At 40.2% G+C, this 21877-nt stretch overlaps 1 protein-coding gene and 1 long non-coding RNA gene across 2 annotated transcripts in view; both read right to left on the reverse strand.

Annotated features, from left to right (window-relative positions):
* Positions 1-8278: 8278 nt before the first annotated feature.
* Positions 8279-10845, reverse strand: LOC133553275 (uncharacterized). Its single transcript, XR_009806885.1, has 2 exons — positions 8873-10845; positions 8279-8793 (listed from the first exon to the last, which is right to left on the reverse strand). It is a non-coding gene; the product is annotated as an uncharacterized LOC133553275 (long non-coding RNA).
* Positions 10846-10921: 76 nt separating this feature from the next.
* The window catches only part of rasef (RAS and EF-hand domain containing), a 58360-nt gene continuing 47404 nt past the window's right edge, over positions 10922-21877 (reverse strand). Inside the window, exons 11-19 of the mRNA XM_061901310.1 lie at positions 19794-20088; positions 16722-16880; positions 16449-16589; positions 16114-16258; positions 13712-13793; positions 13421-13535; positions 13129-13236; positions 11587-11663; positions 10922-11496 (exon numbers count right to left, since the gene is read on the reverse strand). Coding sequence (XP_061757294.1) covers positions 11394-11496; positions 11587-11663; positions 13129-13236; positions 13421-13535; positions 13712-13793; positions 16114-16258; positions 16449-16589; positions 16722-16880; positions 19794-20088 — 1225 coding nt within the window. The 3' untranslated portion in view covers positions 10922-11393. The remainder of the gene's footprint in view (positions 11497-11586; positions 11664-13128; positions 13237-13420; positions 13536-13711; positions 13794-16113; positions 16259-16448; positions 16590-16721; positions 16881-19793; positions 20089-21877) is intronic.

Genomic DNA, 21877 nt, shown 5'->3' on the forward strand with positions numbered 1-21877 from the left:
CGGCCAGATAAAGCCATCAGGACTACATCATCTGCAAAAAGCAGAGACCTAATCCCGTGGCCACCAAACCGGAACCCCTCAACGCCTTGGCTGCGCCTAGAAATTCTGTCCATAAAAGTTATGAACAGAATCGGTGACAAAGGACAGCCTTGGCGGAGTCCAACCTTCACTGGAAACGTGTCCGACTTACTGCCAGCAATGCGGACCAAGCTCTGACACTGATCATACAGGGAGCGGACTGCCACAATAAGACATTCCGATACCCCATACTCTCTGAGCACTCCCCACAGGACTTCCCGAGGGACACGGTCGAATGCCTTCTCCAAGTCCACAAAGCACATGTAGACTGGTTGGGCAAACTCCCATGCACCCTCAAGAACCCTGCCGAGAGTATAGAGCTGGTCCACAGTTCCACGACCAGGACGAAAACCACACTGTTCCTCCTGAATCCGAGGTTCGACTATCCGGCGAAGCCTCCTCTCCAGTACACCTGAATAAACCTTACCGGGAAGGCTGAGGAGTGTGATCCCACGATAGTTGGAACACACCCTCCGGTCCCCCTTCTTAAAGAGAGGGACCACCACCCCGGTCTGCCAATCCAGAGGTACCGCCCCCGATGTCCACGCGATGCTGCAGAGTCTTGTCAACCAAGACAGCCCCACAGCATCCAGAGCCTTAAGGAACTCCGGGCGGATCTCATCCACCCCCGGGGCCTTGCCGCCGAGGAGCTTTTTAACTACCTCAGCGACCTCAGCCCCAGAAATAGGAGAGTCCACTACAGATTCCCCAGGCACCGCTTCCTCAAAGAAAGACGTGTTGGTGGGATTGAGGAGGTCTTCGAAGTATTCCCTCCACCGATCCACAACATCCGCAGTCGAAGTCAGCAGAACACCATCCGCACCATACACGGTGTTGATAGTGCACTGCTTCCCCTTCCTGAGGCGCCGTATGGTGGTCCAGAATCGCTTCGAAGCCGTCCGGAAGTCGTTTTCCATGGCTTCCCCGAACTCTTCCCATGTCCGAGTTTTTGCCTCCGCGACCGCTAAAGCTGCACACCGCTTGGCCCGTCGGTACCCGTCCACTGCCTCCGGATTTACATTTTTATTTTCATTTTATTTTACTTATTTTAATTGTCCATCCATCCATCCATCCATCCATTTGCTACCGCTTGTCCCTTTCGGGGTTGCGGGGGGCGCTTGAGCCTATCTCAGCTGCATTAATTTATGTAAATGTGGCTGTGGAAGTACTTTTTTTTTTTCAATATCAATATTAATATTGGGGCGGTTTAGTTTGGTTGGTAGAGTGGCCGTGCAAGCAACTTGAGGTTTCCAGGTTCGATCCCAGCTTACGCCATCCAAGTCACTGCCGTTGTGTCCTTGGGCAAGGCCCTTTACCCACCTGCTCCCAGTGCCACCCACACTGGTTTAAATGTAACTTAGATATTGGGTTTCACTATGTAAAAGCACTTTGAGTTACTAGAGAAAAGCGCTATATAAATATATTTAAAAACATCTAAATATCTATCTATAGCAGGCCTGGGCAATTATTTTACCCGGGGGGCCAGATTTAGATTAAAAAGTGTGTCTGGGGTTCAGTATATCTATTTTTAGGAACACTAATACAAAACCTCACAATTATGATTGGAAGCTAAAAACGTTATGACAGACCGCCTTAAAAAAACGGAATGGAATTTTACATTTTTTTACTGACTGAGACATGAATGTACTAGAAAATAAAGAATGTGGGATTTACAATATTAAAGGCCTACTTAAATGAGATTTTCTTATTTAAACAGGGATAGCAGGTCCATTCTATGTGTCATACTTGATCATTTCACGATATTGCCGTATTTTTGCTGAAAAGATTTAGTAGAGGACATCGACGATAAAGTTCGCAACTTTTGGTCGCTAATAAAAAAGCCTTGCCTGTACCGGAAGTAGCAGACGTCACTGGTTGTAGGGCTCCTCACATTGTTTATAATCATAGCCTCCAGCAGCAAGAGCTATTCGGACCGAGAAAGCGGCGATTTCCTCATTAATTTGAGCGAGGATGAAAGATTTGTGGATTAGGAAAGTTAGAGTGAAGCACAAAAAAGAAAAAAGAAAAGGCGACGGCTCCATGCGGCGGCAGTTGGACCGTTTCAGATGTAATTAGACCCATTTACTAGGATAATTCTGGAAGATCCCTTATCTGCTTATTGTTTTCATAGTGTTTTAGTGAGATTGTAAAGTCATACCTGAAAGTCGGAGGGCTGCGGTGAACGCCAGTGTCTCTCAGAGAAGCCAATGGAGGAGCCAAGATCACAGCTGCTTTTTTGAGCGGCAGGATGAGGTCGCATAATCCACTGAAGTCTCCGGTAGGAGCCGACCTAATATCACAATTTTCGAATCCAATAACTTGCTGGTTGACGTAGAGAAACATGTTCGCTTGACCGCTCTGTGTTGAAGCTTCACAACAAACAAAGAAACACCGGCTGTGTTTCTGTGCTAAAGGCAGCTGCAATCCACCGCTTTCCACCAACAGCATTCTTCTTTATAGTCTCCATTATTAAATGAACAAATTGCAAAAGATTCAGCAACACAGATGTCCAAATTACACGATGAAAAGAGACGACTTTTGGCCGTGTGTGGTGCTGGGCTACAACCCGAGACGTCACAAACACGCGTCATCATTCCGCGACTTTTTCAACAAGAAACTCTGCGGGAAATTTAAAATTGTAATTTAGTAAACTAAACCGGCCGTACTGGCATGTGTTGCAATGTTAATATTTCATCATTGATATATAAACTATCAGACTGCGTGGTCGGTAGTAGTGGGTTTCAGTAGGCCTCTATGAAGGATAAAACACTGAATATTGACAACATATTTTACGATCAACCGAAACGCAACCAAAATTCAACAAACATAGTGAAAAAAAAACCCACTTACAATCTGAGATACCTCATAGTGACCATAGTAAGTAATTAGATGACCATAATAAGTAATTAGATGACCATAGTAACTAATTAGATGACCATAGTTAACTAGTATATGATGCAGATTCCAACCATTGAAATACTTAGTATAGTTGAAGATTTACGGTCATTAGAAAACATCACTGCACATCATAATGGCAGCTACACTTTCCATCTTAAAGATCTAAAAAAATTATTTGGGCCGCATGTGGCCCCCGGGCCTTAACTTGCCCAGGTCTGATCTATAGTAATACTATATCACGACAATGAAAATGTTTTGTTTGTTTCAGGATAAAAACAAAACATTTAAAAAATGGTAACAAAAAATACATTTACAACATTTGGAGTGTACATACATATATACACAAATATGACAGTATTCTCGCAACAATACAAAGGCAAAATCACTAACATCAGAAAAAACAATAACCATAAGGATATTTTTTTTAAAGATTACATAAAACATAATTAATTCATCATCAAAAATGTTCCATATTTGACTTAAATCAAAAACATTTTGCATAGATGGATTTAGTATGTGTGGAGTTTGCATGTTCTCCCCGTGAATGCGTGGGTTCCCTCCGGGTACTCCGGCTTCCTCCCACTTCCAAAGACATGCACCTGGGGATAGGTTGATTGACAACACTAAATGGGCCCTAGTGTGTGAATGTGAGTGTGAATGTTGTCTGTCTATTTGTGTTGGCCCTGCGATGAGGTGGCGACTTGTCCAGGGTGTACCCCGCCTTCCGCCCGATTGTAGCTGAGATAGGCGCCAGCGCCCCCCGCGACCCCAAAAGGGAATAAGCGGTAGAAAATGGATGGATGGATGTAGTAAGGTAGAAATGGATGGATGGAGTAAGGTAGGAAATGGATGGATGGATTACTACATGTACAGAAAGTCGACATATAGAGACGGGGGGCATGCTGCCCTCTGGCGTCTACAAGCGGTATTGCATGCAGTGCTTAAATAGGGTCATTTGCATCCAATGACAGTTTGTGCGTGTGTGTGTGTGAACAGGCATGGTTGTCCCAGATGTCTTTTGGGTGGACCACTAGTCATTTACTCTGACCTTTGACCTTTCCAGATGGTAACACCCAATTTCTCATCCCTGACCCCTCCCAGGAGGCCTAAAGTTTGTGTGTGCATGTATATGTGTGTATACAGTTTTTTTTTTTTCAAATAACATTATTTTCGCTGCATCCATCTTTTACCCGCTGTCATGTGGACAATCCGCTCCTCTGCGGTGCAACTTGTGAGTCCATGTTTGTGGGCGGGGCCAGAGGAGACAATGGTCTTTGTGTTGCTGTGCAGGACACCCCTCCCCCTCTAATATATTCATTACTGTCATTAACCTTCCTTGGATGGACCGTCGCCGTTATCTAATTATTCGCCCCCCCCCTCCACCTGTTGTCTGACAAATGAACGGTCTCGCCTCATCGGCCACACGGGTGATTGGGGGGGAGGACATGGACCCGTGCCAAGAACACACACACACACACACACACACACGCACACACACACACACACACACACACACACACACACACACACACACACACACACACACACACACACACACACACAGCATAATGAAAGCGGTGCACGGTGGCAAACATATGTTGTCGTTATTGAAAGAGCGATGCCAACATGAGAGCAGCCAAGGAGAAACAACCGAAGGGAAGAAGACAAATAAAGACAACTCCAAAGCATAGTCTAAATCTGAGGACTCTATCTAGAGGTAATTAAATATTCAAAACACAGTGCTAATGTTCAAACCATAGCTAAAAAAATATTGAATATACTATTAAAAAACAACAACCAAAAAACTAAATACTAAGGCCTGGCTTGGGCAATTATATTGACTTAGGGGCCCACATTTAGATATTTTTTTTTATCTGGGGGCCGGTGTATCTATTTTTAGGAACATTAAAACAAAACTTAATAATAATGTCTGATTGAATGCTAAAAATGTTATGACAGACCACCTTAAAAAAAATGTAATGGAATTTTACACTTTTCTAAGAACGATAAAACACTGAATATATATATACATATATATATATATATATATATATTTTTATTAAATAAACATAAAAAAAAAAAACCACAAGATACAATTTCAATTAGTGCATCAACCCCCCCCCCCCCCCCCCCAAAAAAAAACCTCCCTCCCCCATTCACACTCATCCACACCCACTCACACAAAAAGGCTGTTGTTTCTTTCTGCTACCAAAATTCTGGTTCCCACAACATAGACAACACAGTCTGCAAGGGACACAGTCCCTGAAGCACACATGATTGTGTGTGCCGCCGGTCCACTAACATTATCATTAATTACAATTTTTTATGTAATTGTTTTTAAATGATTTTACTTACTTTTTTATCCAAGAAAATGTGTTTTTTAAATTTATTTATGTTTTTTTTTATTTTTAATAAAAACAAAAACAATAAAAAAAGGACCTTATCTTCACCAGACCAGGTTTTAAATGAAATTAGATTTGTTTAAAGGGTTTTTAAAACCACATCCAGTCCAGATAATGTCCAAGTCGGTTTCAGCAACACACACCTTCATCCATGTACAACAAAAAACGAGGGAAACAACAGATTGCATATAATTTATAAACAAAATTAAATTTTCATAATAAGCATTTGTGTATAGTCCATATTATGTCCAAGTCGGACTCAGCAACACACACCTTCATCTTGTACACTCAAAATAGGGAACACAACATAAGATAACATATATGTTGCCGAACACTGAATATTAATATATGAACGTCACACCCCCTCTCATTTGACATATTTTACAATCAAACGAAACGCAACAAAAATTCAATAAACAGCGAAATAGGAATGTGAAGGGTAAAAAGAACCCCACCTACAATCCAATATATCACTAGGGTTTACAACTTTGTTGTGAAAATCTCCTTCCACGTCTGTCCCTGACACCCACATTTCAGGCTGTGGAAACACTCTGTGGAAACGCTCCCCGCCCACACTGCTTGGTGCCTTGTCTGAGCTGCTGTGACTTACATGATCATGGTAACTAATTAGATGACCTGAGTAAGAGTGTCCGCCTTGAGATCGGGAGGTCGTAAGTTCAAATCCCGGCCAAGTCATACCAAAGACTATAAAAATGGGACCCATTACCTCCCTGTTTGGCACTCAGCATTAAGTGTTGGAATTGGGGGTTAAATCACCATAAATGATTCCCGGGCGCGGCACCGCTGCTGCCCACTGCTCCCCTCACCTCCCAGGGGGTGATCAAGGGTGATGGGTCAAATGCAGAGAATAATTTCGCCACATCTAGTATGCGTGTAACAATCATTGGTACTTTAACTTTAACTTTTTTAACTAATTAGATGACCATAGTAACTAGTATAGTATCTAGGGGGGGCATGGTGAAGTGGGTAGAGACCGGCCAGAAACCTGAGGGTTGCAGGTTCGCTTCCCACCTATTGACATCCAAAAAATCGCTGCCGTTGTGTCCTTGGGTAGGACACTTCACCCTTTACCCCCGGTGCCGCTCACACTGGTAAATGAATGATGAATGAATGATAGGTGGTGGTCGGAGGGGCCGTAGGCGCAAACTGACAGCCACGCTTCCGTCAGTCTACCCCTGGGCAGCTGTGGCTACTGATGTAGCTTACCACCACCAGGTGTGAATGAATGATGAGTTCCCACTTCTCTGTGAGCGCTTTGAGTGTCTAGAAAAGCGCGATATAAATCTAAGTCATTTATTTAGTATATCATGCAGATTCCAAGAATTGATAGACTTAGTATAGTTGAAGACTTAACGTCATTATAAAACATCACAGCACATCATAATGGCAGCTACACTTTCCATCTTAAACATATAAAATAATTTCGGGGGAATGTCCGGCGGGCCAGATTGAAAAGCTTAACTAGCCGCATGTGGCCCCAGGGCCTTAATTTGCCCAGTTTGATTTAGGCCTACTACGCTACTGTGTTTTTACGTGGGTCATTGTGGTGGTACTTGGAGCCGAGTGTTTCTCTGAAGCGGGACTTGGTGAAAGAAGGTTTTGAGATTAACTGGTCTAATTATAATATAGGAATTGTTATGCCTCACAATAATCGTCACATTACACCTTTGTTTTTGGATAATATTTTTAGAATGTTCCGCAGGCCAATAAACAATTAGCTGTGGGCCCCATTCACAAACAAGGACGGGCCGAGGGTCACCACTTTGTGAACAAATCCATGAGCAAATTGTCGAAAAGTTTAAGTACAACATTTCTCAACGAGCTATTGCAAGGAATTAAGGGATTTCATATCATCAAAAGATCCAGAGAATCTGGAGAAATCACATCATGTAAGCGGCATGGCCCAAAACCAATATTGACTGCCCCGTGACCTTCAATCCCTCAGGCGGTAGGTACTGCATCAAAAAGCGACTTCAGTGAGTAAAGGATATCGCCACATAGGCTCAGGAACACTTCAGAAAATCACTGCCAGTAACTACTGTTTGTCGCTTCATCTGTAAGTGGAAGTTAAAACTCTACTGTGCAAAATGAAAGCGGTATAGCTCGGTTGGTAGAGTGGCCGTGCCAGCAACTTGAGGGTTGCAGGTTCGATTCCCGCTTCCGCCATCCTAGTCACTGCCGTTGTGTCCTTGGGCAAGACACTTTACCCACCTGCTCCCAGTGCCACCCACACTGGTTTAAATGTAACTTAGATATTGGGTTTCACTATGTAAAGCGCTTTGAGTCACTAGAGAAAAGCGCTATATAAATATAATTCACTTCACTTCACTTCACTTCACATTTATCAACAACACCCAGAAATGCCAGCGGCTTTGCTGGGCCCGAGCTCATCTAAGATGGACTGATGCAAAGTGTATAAGTTTTCTGTGGTCTGACGAGTCCACATTTCAAATTGTTTTTGTAAACTGTGGATGTTGGGGAATTTTTTTAAAAAGGGAAAAACAGTTTGCTTTGAGTCAACATTTCAACTTTTTTTCGTCAATTACCTTTAAAAAAAAAAAAAATTTTAGAATGTTCCGCTCCGCCAATAAAAAATGAGATGCGGGTCACACTTTGGATATCCATTTTAGACTTTGGACTTACAAAAGGAGTCGCTTCCATTTTGTGGTGTTTAGTCCAGTGTGTGGTAAATCTTGTATAATAGTCCATCAATCAATCCATCCATCCATTTTTCTACCGCTTGTCCCTTTTGCGGTCACGGGGGGTGCTGGAGTTTATCTCAGCTGCATTCGGGCGGAAGGTGGGGTACACCCTGGAAAAGTCGCCACCGCATCACATTTTATATAATAGTCGAGGAACACAAATAAAGAATAACTCAGTCGTATTTTTGGTGGTTTACTTAACACATTTCAACACAATAAAACAGATAAGAAACTGAGAACATAGCGCTTTCATGAAATAACCCCAGCAGGCACAAGAAATTGATACAACGTTGATTACACGCACACGTCCTTTAAAACTGACCTTGAAACAACGTTGCAAAATAGTGGTAATTGTAAACTGAGACAACGTTGATGTCTATCGTTGGATCCACGTTGTTTGTCGGGAAATTACCAAATTTCAACACTCAAATCATCGTCACAACCTGACATTGAATGAACGTCGTCAAAAAGCATGTTGTTTCAACGTCGTATTTGTGTTGTAGAATATTTGTATTTTTAAGTTTGAGTTGCTCACCGTCAGGACTTAACTCAACAAGTTCTCAACGTTGTTTTCACGTCTTGTGCTTGCTGGGATACAACTGTCTTCTCCATCTTGTCACTTGCTCGGACCATCACTATTAACATTGCAAGTGTTCACACAGATGAACTCGGAATGTGCTGGAAGCGTAACACTGTAGGGCAGACACAGGAACAGGTTCAAATGAGTACTTCAAGTGTAAAAAATGCTGAAAACGGACTTACAGTACGTACGTGCAAGAAGAGTCTTGACACAGATCTTAACGTTTGTTCTTAAAAAGATGTTTTAAGAGTAAATGATTCTTCATGGTACAAGTCATCTTTACTGTCCATGATGTAAATGCATGCCTCCATTTCATCGTCGTTCATATAGTCGCCAGGTGTGAGGTCTGCAAAAGTATCTAAATTATTGTTAAAAATAAAAAATAAATACAATTTATTTCTGCTGAGTTGCTGGTGTAAAAACGGTGTGTTTACAGTAAACGAATCGCCACAATGATGCTGACGAGGCAGTTTTCTGCAGCATTCTGTTGTAGCGGTGCATTATTAAAGTTAAAGTACCACTGCTAGTCTCACACACGCTAGGTGTGGTGATATTACCCTCTGCATTTGACCCATCACCTTGTGAGGGGAGCAGTGAGCAGCACACTCGGGAATCAATTTGGTGATTTAACCCCCAATTCCACTAACCCCTGCAGGGAGGTAATGGGTCCCATTTTTATAGTCTTTGGTATGACTTGGCTGGGGGTTTGAACTCACTACCTACCGATCTCAGGGCGAACACTCTAACCACAAGGCCACTGAATATACTTTATAAATAATGACAACTTGGTCAAAAACAGTCATTTTTATCACCTTTCTCATGCACTCCAGATCATTATTTCAGGTTAAAAAAAGTGACTTATATGGACCTCTGCATACCCTTTAAAATGGGTTGCAGAGGGTGTAAAAATCGTATGTTCTGTTAACGCTGGCTGATTATTACAACATTGGTTCTGTTGCTGCAGTGTTGTGCAACAAATATAAACTTTATACTAGAGATGTCCGATAATGGCTTTTTAGCCGATATTCCGATATTGTCCAACTCTTAATTACTGATTCCGATATCAACTGATACCGATATATACAGTCGTAGAATAACACATTTTTATGCCTAATTTTGTTGTGATGCCCCGCTGGATGCATTAAACAATGTAACAAGGTTTTCCAAAATAAATCAACTCAAATTATGGAAAAAAAATGCCAACATGGCACTGCCATATTTATTATTGAAGTCACAAAGTGCATTATTTTTTTTAACATGCCTCAAAACAGCAGCTTGGAATTTGGGACATTCTTTCCCTGAGAGAGCATGAGGAGGTTGAGGTGGGCGGGGTAGGGGGGGGTGTATATTGTAGTGTGCCGGAAGAGTTAGTGCTGCAAGGGGTTCTGGGTATTTGTTCTTTTGTGTTTATGTTGTGTTACGGTGCGGATGTTCTCCCGAAATGTGTTTGTCATTCTTGTTTGGCGTGGGTTCACAGTGTGGCGCATATTTGTAACAGTGTTAAAGATGTTTATACGGCCACCCGCAGTGTGACCTGTATGGCTGTTGACCAAGTATGTTTGCATTCACTTGAGTGTATAAAAAGCCGTAGATATTATGTGGTTGGGCCGGCACGCCCCAAATATTGTTGTCCGGGGGGAAATTGGGAGAAATTTGTTACAATGGTTGCCAAGGGAGAATTTCAGTAGGGGCACTGAAATTCGGGAGTCTCCCGGGAAAATCGGGAGAGTTGGCAAGTATGACTGGGAGACGCAACTGCTCTGTACTTCTCTCTACGTCAGTGTACCACTCCGTACAGCGGCATTTTAAAAAGTCATAAATTTAACTTTTTGAAACTGATACGATAATTTCCTATATTACATTTTAAAGCGTTTATCGGCCGATAATATCGGCAGTACGATATTATTGAACATCTTTACATTATATTATATATATGTAATACTTTATAATTAATGACAGCTTGGTCAAAAAGAGCTATTTCCCCCCTTTCTCATGCACTCCAGACCATTATTTCAGGTTAAAAAAAAAGTGACTTATATGGACCTTTGCATGCACTTTAAAATGGGTTGCAGTTGGTGTAAAAATCTAATGTTCTGTTAACGCTGCCTGATTATTGCAATATTCATTCTGTTGCTGCAGTGCTCTGCAACAGATATATACTTTATACTATGTATATATATATATATATATATATATATATATATATATATATATATATATATATATAAATATACTAATACTTTAAAACTAATGACAGCTTGGTCAAAAACAGCTATTTTTTCCCCCTTTCTCATGCACCCCATTATTTCAGGTAAGATAAAAGTGACTTATATGGACCTCTGCATGCACTTTATAATGGGTTGTGTAAAAATCATGTGTTCTGTTAACGCTGGCTGATTATTGCAACATCGTTTCTGCTGCCGCGGCTATAATTTAAAATATTTTCACTTGCTTTCACACCTCTTTCCTTCTGTGACGACATCTCTTCATGAATGCAAACATTGCGTGAAATAAGCGACACTAGATGATGGCAAACATTCCAAAAAAAAAATCATGGAATGACCAAAAGGAGAAGCAAAAATTCTGCTGCAATTCCGCTTCCTGGGCAAAAGCCTTGTTCATTTCGCTGAAGTCCCGTTAACATTATGTCTCATTTCATCTCCCGTTTGTCCTCATCGGGCCCAATAAAAAAGTCCAGGCCTGACAAGTCGATCAAGTGCAGCAGGAGAAGTTGGGTTTTTTCCTGGGAGCGTCCAAGTTAGGCAGTGACCGATAGTGACACTTTTCATCAAACGTGGCATGTTTGGTCACCTCCCTGGCACAGGAGAGAAGGTCAGTTTAAAGAAAGACACTTTCAATAATAACATCACTTTGGAATCTATTTTCATATCTATTCTTTTTTTACCTGGCTAAATGCAGCACAGCTTCCACTATGTTGGAGCCATCTTTGGCGCTGGTTTCACAGAAGAGAGTGTTGTATGTCTGTTTGCATAAACACATCATTTTGTTTACACTTTCAAGCAGGAAAGAAAACACTGAACAAAAATCAATAAAAATATGACAGCTAAAAGTAATAATAATAATAATATACTATAGTAGGTTACACTTGATTTTAATGTATTTTTTTACACATAAACATTATTTTTATATTTAATGTGATAAATAAAAATAGATTTGATAGTTTATTATTGTTCAATAAGACATTATTAATTACATTTTAAAAAATCAAAATTCAACCATTTTTAAACAAAATATTATTTCTCACATTAAAATATATTTATTAATATTACAATGTATATCATTCATACAATATAATGAAAATATAGTATAATTTAAGTGAAATGAAATATTAAAAAAATTATATTTTCTATTTTAATTTTGTATTTTATTTTAATACATTTTGTTATTGTATTTTATAATTGTATCCATCAAAACTATTTGCCTTGAGCAATGAATCACATTTTTTTTAAATCTAAATATTGTTAAAAAAATATAAAAAAAAATAACAATTCTGAAGAACCTTTACAAAATAAATCTCATTAATCTCTGAGGTGAACCATAAATTACTTAACTATTTAATTATGATAACTTTAATTGTTGTGTATTTGTTTATATGTGTAATATTTATTTATGTATTTAATATTTGTTTATTTACTGTATATTAATTTATTTACTAATTTATTTATTCACTTTTGTTTTACAGAGAACAGAGTAATGAGATAAAACTGCTATGATACAAAAAGGGGTATAACTAAATGAGATCTACTTCTTCCTACTCCTTTCAAACATGCTGTAATGAAACAACTGTAAATATGTGACGCACTACATCAAGGCCGCGGAACAAAGACACAGTGCAGGCTTACACACAAACATGCATTCACAAAAATATACGCCACACACATACAATACCTACCCCCCCCCCAATCCAACGCCCTCTACACAAATCCCATAGGGGTGGTGAAATGATGGTCAGCGCCCAAGAGCTGCGGCCTACCACCATGACCCCGCACTCCCTTCCCTCTGTTACTAGATATCTCCAGATGTATGTAGTAATATGTATATGTGCTTTGCTATGGAGTTTTTTTCCCCACTCCAGACTTGGCCCCCTTAGGAGCCCAGTTTAGGTTGTATTTTTTTTCTCATTCTTTCCCAGCGTTATACCTTTTTCCCCATCTTTTATGGGGCGCCTCGTGGTGACCCATCAGCGTTCCTGTTCTGTAACCATGTACACTGTTTGTTTGTCCAATCTTGAACGGGTTTGTGCTGAAAACAAAGTTTCATTGTACTTGTGCAATGACAATAAAGTCCTACCTATCTACCTACCTACCAATTAATTGTAATTGTATTGTAGGCATGTTCGAAATAAACGGAAACTGAATGACTAACTAAATTAAAGTGTAGTGACGAAAAGTACAGTAACGACAATAATAACAATACTAATAATCACCATAGCTAGTTTCTCTCCATAGCTGGTGGGGACACAGTTGGCTGCTTCTTGTCTGAGGTCACACTTATTACCAATCAGCATGATGGGGACGTCCTCCTGAGAGATGTCCTGTTGCGCACATGAAATATAACATCAAAACACAAACAGCAACAGCAGAAAAACACAATACAACACACACCATCATGTCCGACACTTACATATCTGCTGCTTGTGTAAAGAGACAAACAAAACATTAGGACCGAAAGTGAAACATGTCTACTCGTCCCTGTCCACGTTGACTTTAGAGCTTTACCTCAATCATGTCCACCCACTCCCTCACACTCAGGAAACTCTTCTCGCACGTGACGTCGTAGAGCAGCAGCACACCGTCCGCTCGCCGGAAATACGACTTTGCGATACTGCGAAATCTGGACAAAGAACACAAATTTTAAAAAGTAGTAACTACTTGTTCACAAACAAACCTGGGGACGACCACACACGCACGCACGCACGCACGCACGCACGCACGCACGCACGCACACACGCACACACGCACACACACACACACACACACACACACACACACACACACACACACACACACCTCTCCTGTCCGGCAGTGTCCCAAATTTGCAACAGAGTGGGCTCTCCGTCCACTACAAGCGTCTTCATTTGGAAATCAACACCTGAACACAAATAAACGAGTACATTTAAACCACAACTTTGTGGTGGACACAGGTAGAGCGGGGTAAATATGCACATTTTAAATGACATAAACATGGTAAGAACTAAAGTTGTCAAGCTAATGAAGGCTACATGTTAAAAGCTAACAGAACTGTTAGTGTGTTAGAACAGTAAACATTTGATTTGGTTTTGCTTTGTAGGTTTATTGAGCATTGTAACATTATGAGAGCTGAGATGACAGGTGTCCTGGCTTGTCCACCAAAATAAAAAAGTTAAATATTCTAATATTGATTATAATGTGATATAAAATAATATTGATGTATAAAAGAAGCCATGACAACAACAGAGAAGCTATTTGTATTATTACCATCAGGGGTGTCAAACTCGTTTTTATTAAGGGCCACATGGCAGTTATAGCTGCCCTCGGAGGGCCGCTTGCATCATGATAATATACACTATATTATATTAACATGATACTAGCCCCATGATACTATTACACAATATACAGCATGTTAATGTATTGCATGATCAGATAATAATTCAGTTTCAAATACATGCATTATTTTTTTAACATGCCTCAACACAGCAGCTTGGAATTTGGGACATGCTTTCCCTGAGAGAGCATGAGAAGGTTGAGGTGGGCGGGGTTAGGGGGGTATATATAGTAGCGTCTCGGAAGAGTTAGTGCTGCAAGGGGTTCTGGGTATTTGTTCTGTTGTGTTTATGTTGTGTTACGGTGCGGATGTTCTCCCGAAATGTGTGTGTCATTCTTGTTTGGTGTGTGTTCACAGTGTGGCGCATATGTGTAACAGTGTTAAAGTTGTTTATACGGCCACCCTCAGTGTGACCTGTATGGCTGTTGACCAAGTATGCCTTGCATTCACTTGTGTGTGTGAAAAGACATAGATATTATGCAGTTGGGCCGGCACGCCCCCCAATATTGTTGTGTGGGTGGAAATCGGGAGAAATTTGGGAGAATGATTTTCGGGAGGGGCACTGAAATTTTTTATTTCCGAGCTTTCGCGGGCCTGTCTCTGTCTCTGGCCATGCTCCTTCCACCCCAGCAGACGATGGCGTGGAACACCGCAGAGGCCACCACAGTGTATATGGGTCCTTTGTGTTCTTTGATGTTTCCCTCTTCCACACATGTAAAAGGGATGTGTGCTATGGCTATGAGTTGTGTTTTTCCCTTGGCCTCAGTCTGGACTCTCTCTCCGGGGGCCCAGGTTTAGACCGATTTTTTTCTCACCCCCACCCCCCATTGTTTACCTGTATCTCAACTTTTTTGTAAGGGGCGCCGAAAGTAGGCAGACCCGTCAGCGATCCAGTTCTGTCTTAGGGGTGTGGGAAAAATCGATTTGAATTTGAATCGCATTTCTCACGTTGTGCGATTCAGAATCGATTCCCATTTTTAAAAAATCGATTACATTTTTTTTTTTTTTTTTTATTTTTATCAATCCAACAAAACAATACACAGCAAGACCATAACAATGCAATCCAATCCTAAAACCAAACCTGACCCAGCAACATTCAGAACTGCAATAAACAGAGCAATTGAGAGGAGACACAAACACGACACAGAACAAACCAAAACTAGTGAAACAAAAATGAATATTATCAACAACAGTATCAATATTAGTTATAATTTCCGCATAGCAGTGATTAAAAATCCCTCATTGACATTATCATTAAACATTTATATAAAAAAAAAAAACAATAGTGTCACAGTGGCTTTCACTTGCATTGCATCTCATAAGCTTGACAACACAATGTGTCCAATGTTTTCACAAAGATAAAATAAGTCATATTTTTGGTTCGTTTAATAGTCAAAACTAATTTACATTATTGCAATCAGTTGATAAAACATTGTCTTTTACAATTATAAAAGCTTTTTACAAAAATCTACTACTCTGCTTGCATGTCAGCAGACTGGGGTAGATCCTACTGAAATCCTATGTATTGAATGAATAGAGAATCGTTTTAAATCAGGAAAAAAATCGTTTTTGAATCGGAAATCGTGTTGAATTGAAAAAAAATCGATTTTGAATCGAATCATGACCCCAAGAATCGATATTGAATCGAATCGTGGGACACCCAAAGATTCGCAGCCTTATTCTGTCTCCCTGTAATGTTTGTCTGAACTTGAATGGGATTGTGCTGAACATTTTTACTTCCCCTCAGGGATTAATACATTCTTTCAGATTCAGAAATAAAACAATGTGGCGGGCCAGATCTGGCCTTTTTTCGACACCTGTGATCTACATGATTTTGCAGGCTGTTACATTGAAGTCAGTTTATTATAAATGGCGTCTTTAAACTCACCGAGGGTTGCGTTGGCGTTCATCTTGAATTCATTCATGCAAAGACGAAGCAGGAAGCTGGACTTTCCCACAGCGGCGTCCCCCGCCAGGACAATCCTGTAGGCCTTTTCTGACGTCATGTAGCCAAGATCGGACCGGCCCTCCTTCTGGAGACAACAACACAACTTTGGAACTTACATACTGCTCTTTAACATTGCTTCTGCTCACTCCAAGCAGAATTGGGCAGTGGAAGTATTCGAAATTATGTGTTTCCACCAAATACTTTTGAGACCCTGGAAACAGAGTAATTACATAACATGGCTTGTATTAAGACCTCCATCGCCTGTCTCATCTCACCTTCACGCTGATGGCACTAATGGCTTTTCGAGTGGGTGGAGCCACAGAAGCTGATACGGGAATGGGTTCAGATGGCTTACAGTCCAAAACTGAACTGCTGTCTGAGCCAAATGCCGACTCGACGTCCTGCGTCTCTGGTGGCTGGGTTGTGAAAAACACGACATTGAAACATGAATATTTAATATATTTAAAATAGACACCCAAATAACAATACATTACTGTAATAACCGCACACAAACACCTATTGTACCTCCATCTCCTGTCTCATCTCACCTTCACGCTGATGGTACTGATGGCTTTTGGGGTGGGCGTGGCCACAGGTGTGGGCGGGCCCACAGATGCGAATACAGGAATGGGTTCAGATGGCTTCCAGTCCAAAACTGAACTGCCGTCTGAGCCAAATGCTGACTCGACATCTTGCGTCTCTGCTGGCTGGGATATGAAAAGCACGACAACAAAACACGAATAGTTAACACATTAAATATACATTGTAATACTCACATGTAAACCAATAAGATATTGTCATAATAGTCACAAGCAAACAAGACATTATTGTAATAATCACATTCAAACAAGATATTATAATAATCATATGCAAACAAGACATTATTGTAATAATCACTTGCAAACAAGACATTATCGTAATAATCACACACAAACAACAAGACATTATTTTAATAATTACATGCAAACAAAAATACATTATCATAATAGTAACAAGTAAACAACAATACATTATTGTAATAATTGCATGCAAACAAGACATTATCATAATAGTCACAAGCAAATAACAAATTATTGTAATAATTATGTACAAACGACACAATATTGTAATAATCACATGCAAACAACAATATATTATTGTAATAATCAAATGCACGCAACAAAATATTATAATAGGCACAAGCAAACAACAACATATTATTGTAATAACTGTTACGTGCGGGGGGTCGCAGCTTGCTGCGAGGTTCGTTCCCACGGGATGCAAATGGACCACTCCGGACAGGACGTGCAGGTAGTAACATAACTTACTCTCAAAAAGTCAAACAAGTACCAAAAACTGAAAACAAACCAGAGGAAAAATGTGCCGATCGCACTCGAAGCAAAGGCTAACACTTAGCATAGGCAAGAAGACAAGGAATAGTCACGTGACTGTAGAAAAAGCAAACAATGAAGCCAGGCCGACTGACCAGCAAATGCAGGCTTAAATAGTCCCTCTGATTAGTGCTCGGAAAACAGGTGAGCGTCCCGAGCACCAATCAGAGACAGGGGGAAACAATAAGCACCCATGGTAACTTAAAACAAACAAGGGTGCACAAAAACAGGAACTAAGGGTGGCCAAAACAAACAGAATATAACAAAAACATGATCCGGGCCATTAATAATGACAAAAATCCCACGTAAACCTCAAGACATTATCATAATAATCACATGCAAAAACGACAAGACGTCATCATAATAATCGCATGTAAAACAACAAGACATTATCATAATTATCACATGTAAACAACAATACATTATCATAATAATCACATGTAAACAACAATACATTATTGTAATAATCACACGCAAACAACAAGACATAATCATTATAATCACATGTATAATCACACCTAAAATGACTGTAAAAAGTTCATGTCCGGTCATAAACATGTAAACATACAGTGTACTATGTACAATATGGTTGTAGCTGCTTACCGTACTTTGACTTAAATATGACTATTTAATACATTTTCTGGCCATAACATAAGGTACACACCTGTAAACTAGGTTTAAGTGGCAGTCAAAACAGCAAAATAAAATGTGAAATCATGTATTACATTACCCATTAATGGATTAAATAATGACATATAATCAGACTTTTAAAAATGTTTAATACCTTTTAAATAATTAGATTTGTATTTAGTTAAAGAAGATTAAAAGTACCAAAAAAGGGGAAATATCATTCCAATTTAATAGTGGACGATACAATATCAATTAACTAATTGAATATTAAATATTTGATTAGATTACCCATTAAGTCAACTGGAAAGATGCGACGCATTACATTGTAATTGCATTAAATGCATGCTCGAAATAAACTGAACTGAACTAAAAAAGAATTCATCTGTAAATAGTATACCGAACATGTTTTTTAGATATCAATTTTTTTTTTACTTTAGACAACTTATATTTCAGTTTTATATATTTGAATGGCATTTTTACTTTTTTAAGACATTTTTATTAATTTAATTATGGAGTGTTGAATATAGGGCAAATTAAATATTTAATTAAAACATTCATTAAAGGGTGAAATAAATTACACATATAATACATTTATTATGTGATAAAAATATATTACATTCATTATGGGGCGGTATAGCTCGGTTGGTAGAGTGGCCGTGCCAGCAACTTGAAGGATCCAGGTTCGATCCCCGCTTCCGCCGTCCTACCCACCTGGACACTGGCAATTTCCCCTCGGGGATTAATAAATTATCTCTGATTCTGATTCAGATGATTCTCCTCCCAGTGCCAAGCACACTAGTTTAAATGTAACTTAGATATTGGGTTTCACTATGTAAAGCGCTTTGAGTCACTAGAGGAAAGCGCTATATAAATATAATTCACTTCACATTAATTCAACCGTGAAACATAAGCTGAAATATCCTAAAATACTTAGATAATTATACTGAACATATCTATTTATTTCATTACCAACATACCGCATATATTTCATGATGTTTATATTTATTTCAAGGCAGTTTTTATTATTTTGTTTCATTAAAACAAAAACAAATGTCATGGTTTCAACAACATGTACACTAAACAATTAGAGGAGGCCTAGTGGGTTACACTGTTGTCATTTACCACTTCACATTTCCAATACACTGATTAGAGCAGATGAGGTGGTTCGGGCATCTGGTCAGGATGCCACCCGAACGCCTCCCTAGGGATGTGTTTAGGGCACGTCCAGCTGGTAGGAGGCCACGGGGAAGACCCAGGACACGTTGGGAAGACTATGTCTCCCGGCTGGCCTGGGAACGCCTTGGGATCCCCCGGGAAGAGCTAGACGAAGTGGCTGGAGATAGGAAAGTCTGGGCTTCCCTGCTTAGGCTGCTGCCCCCGCGACCCGACCTCGGATAAGCGGAAGATGATGGATGGATGGATGGATGATTAGAGCAGAATCATCCATCCATGGATGGATGGATGGCTGATTCTGCTCTAACAATTATTTCTATCATCGAGCACCAGGGGGCAGCAATGTTCTTTCATGTGGTTTGCACTGCACATTACTCATCTTCAACGATTCAAAATAGAGCCAATAAATGTAAAATATAATCAAATACCTTCAATGTGTCATCTCACCTCAGCGTCAGACGTTTCTTCAATCAGGCTGTCAGTGAACTCCATTTTCTTCTTCCCCCTATCCTCCACCTCGTCTTCCTCTTCCAGGCCTTTGGCTTCCTGCTCAGAGTCGTAACCGCCGTGCGATCCTCGCAGCGTGGACAAGCCGCTGTCCATGTAGACCTCGGGCAGACTGTCCTCCTCGCACTCGCTGCTGTTGCGCCTCCGCAGCCCCGGGTCACACAGCGCCAACGCCAAGGAGTCGCTGCTGGGCCGGCGGCCCAACATTGGGTAGTCGTCCGGGCGCTGGCAGAACCTGAAAAAGGGTCGCAGAACCCAACGGCACCATGATGAGAATCAGACGATGCAGTTGGAGGCTCTTTTCTAAAGCCGGTTTTTCAGGTTTTAACGAGTTAGCATCTCCAGTGCTTAAGTAAATGTTTGTCCTAAATGTGCTTCAAGAATAAAAAAGACAAAAAGAGCACTCAGTCAGACCTCCACCAAGGATCATAAGTACAACAAAATAGAAATACATGGCTGTAGATGACCACCATGTATCCCGGCAGACATACATTTCAACACACGTATACACATGAAAATATGTTTTCCCACTGCAAGGTAACTCTACTCAGGTTGTTCATTGCCAATAGCAGGTACCAGTCAGTACTGGTAGGTACTAGAAAGAGTCCGCTTGGATTCCAAGTGTGCTGAGCAAATACCGTACAGGTTCAAGTTCATTCTCGCAGCATCAACATAAGAAGAAACATTTCTGGCCAATAAAAATTACAATTAAAAAAAGTGTAGTGGGAAATAGCCATTTGAGAGCGTGGTCTCTGGCGAATGACTTCCCTGGGTTAACTCTTGTGCATGTACCATGTGAGATTTTCACCTTTCAAATAAATCCGGCCTGATCTACTGAAGGGTTGCATGTTTGAAAACATGTGCAAACTTAAATACTAAACCAGCGGTCCTCAAACTTTTTCACCCAAGTATCATCTCAGAAAAAAATTGTCTCTCCAAGTACCACCATAATGAATAACAATAAAATACAGTAGCATAGTAGCTCTACGTATTCATTAAAAGAAAGGCAGAGGTTTTATTTACCAAGTATATTTAATATTTTTTGGACACTGTAACATTACACACAGTTTGAACAGTAACACTGTGTTTGAATATAGAAAAAAGAACAAAACACAGTACTTTGGCGTACCACTAGATGGAGCCCTTGTACCACAGATAATACACGTACAGTTTGAGAATCACTCTACTCAGCTCATGTGCAGAGGATTGCATTTCTTCAATGAGCAAAATAAGGAGGGCAATCTATTTGGCGTGTCTGAATATATGCAGATTATTAGAGTGCCCACAACAGTAGAAGGAGGCGCTGCGAATATAGTTATTTAGCACTCGCGATGTGATCTATCAAGACTAAAATTGTCTTGTGGCTGCTGTTTTGGAATGTTGGGGCAAACTGGCACAGTTTTGCACAAATGGCTGCGAGAAAGAGGCGCTGCAAAGACAGATGATGGAGAGAGAGAATATTTTGTGTGTGCGCATGTCAACATATAAACATTTTAGACATACTGTCCTTTTCAGTAATATTCTTTTATAATTGGTTATCTGATGGATGACTTAGTGTGCTGTCTTAAACAAATTAAATTGATTAATTTTGGTGTCTGTTTAATGGACTTTGTTATATATATTAATACTATAGCTCCTATATGAAAAAAACTTCTTGCAATATACTTTTTTTGTGTCTGGATCATTCCCAACACTGCAGTGCCTCCTAGAAAACATAAAAGTTGGTTCTGTTGTCTAGATTGCGCTTCAATATAGCCTAGGAGGTAAGGTGGTACCTCAGCAGGCACAAGACAATAAAACAGTGTTAAAAACTTGTTGAATTAGGTCCTGACGGTGAGCAACTCAAACATAACGTCGGACAACGTTATGTCGTTTAATCAATGTTGTTCTCTGACGTTGATTAGACCATTAAATTGTTATATTTCCAACCGATATATTTTACAACACAAATACAACGTTGAAACAACATCGTTTTTGACAACGTTTATTCAAATGTCAGGTTAGGGTTGTACGATACAACGTTG

The sequence above is a fragment of the Nerophis ophidion genome, linkage group LG01, assembly GCF_033978795.1.
Source record: "Nerophis ophidion isolate RoL-2023_Sa linkage group LG01, RoL_Noph_v1.0, whole genome shotgun sequence".
NCBI lineage: Eukaryota > Metazoa > Chordata > Actinopteri > Syngnathiformes > Syngnathidae > Nerophis > Nerophis ophidion.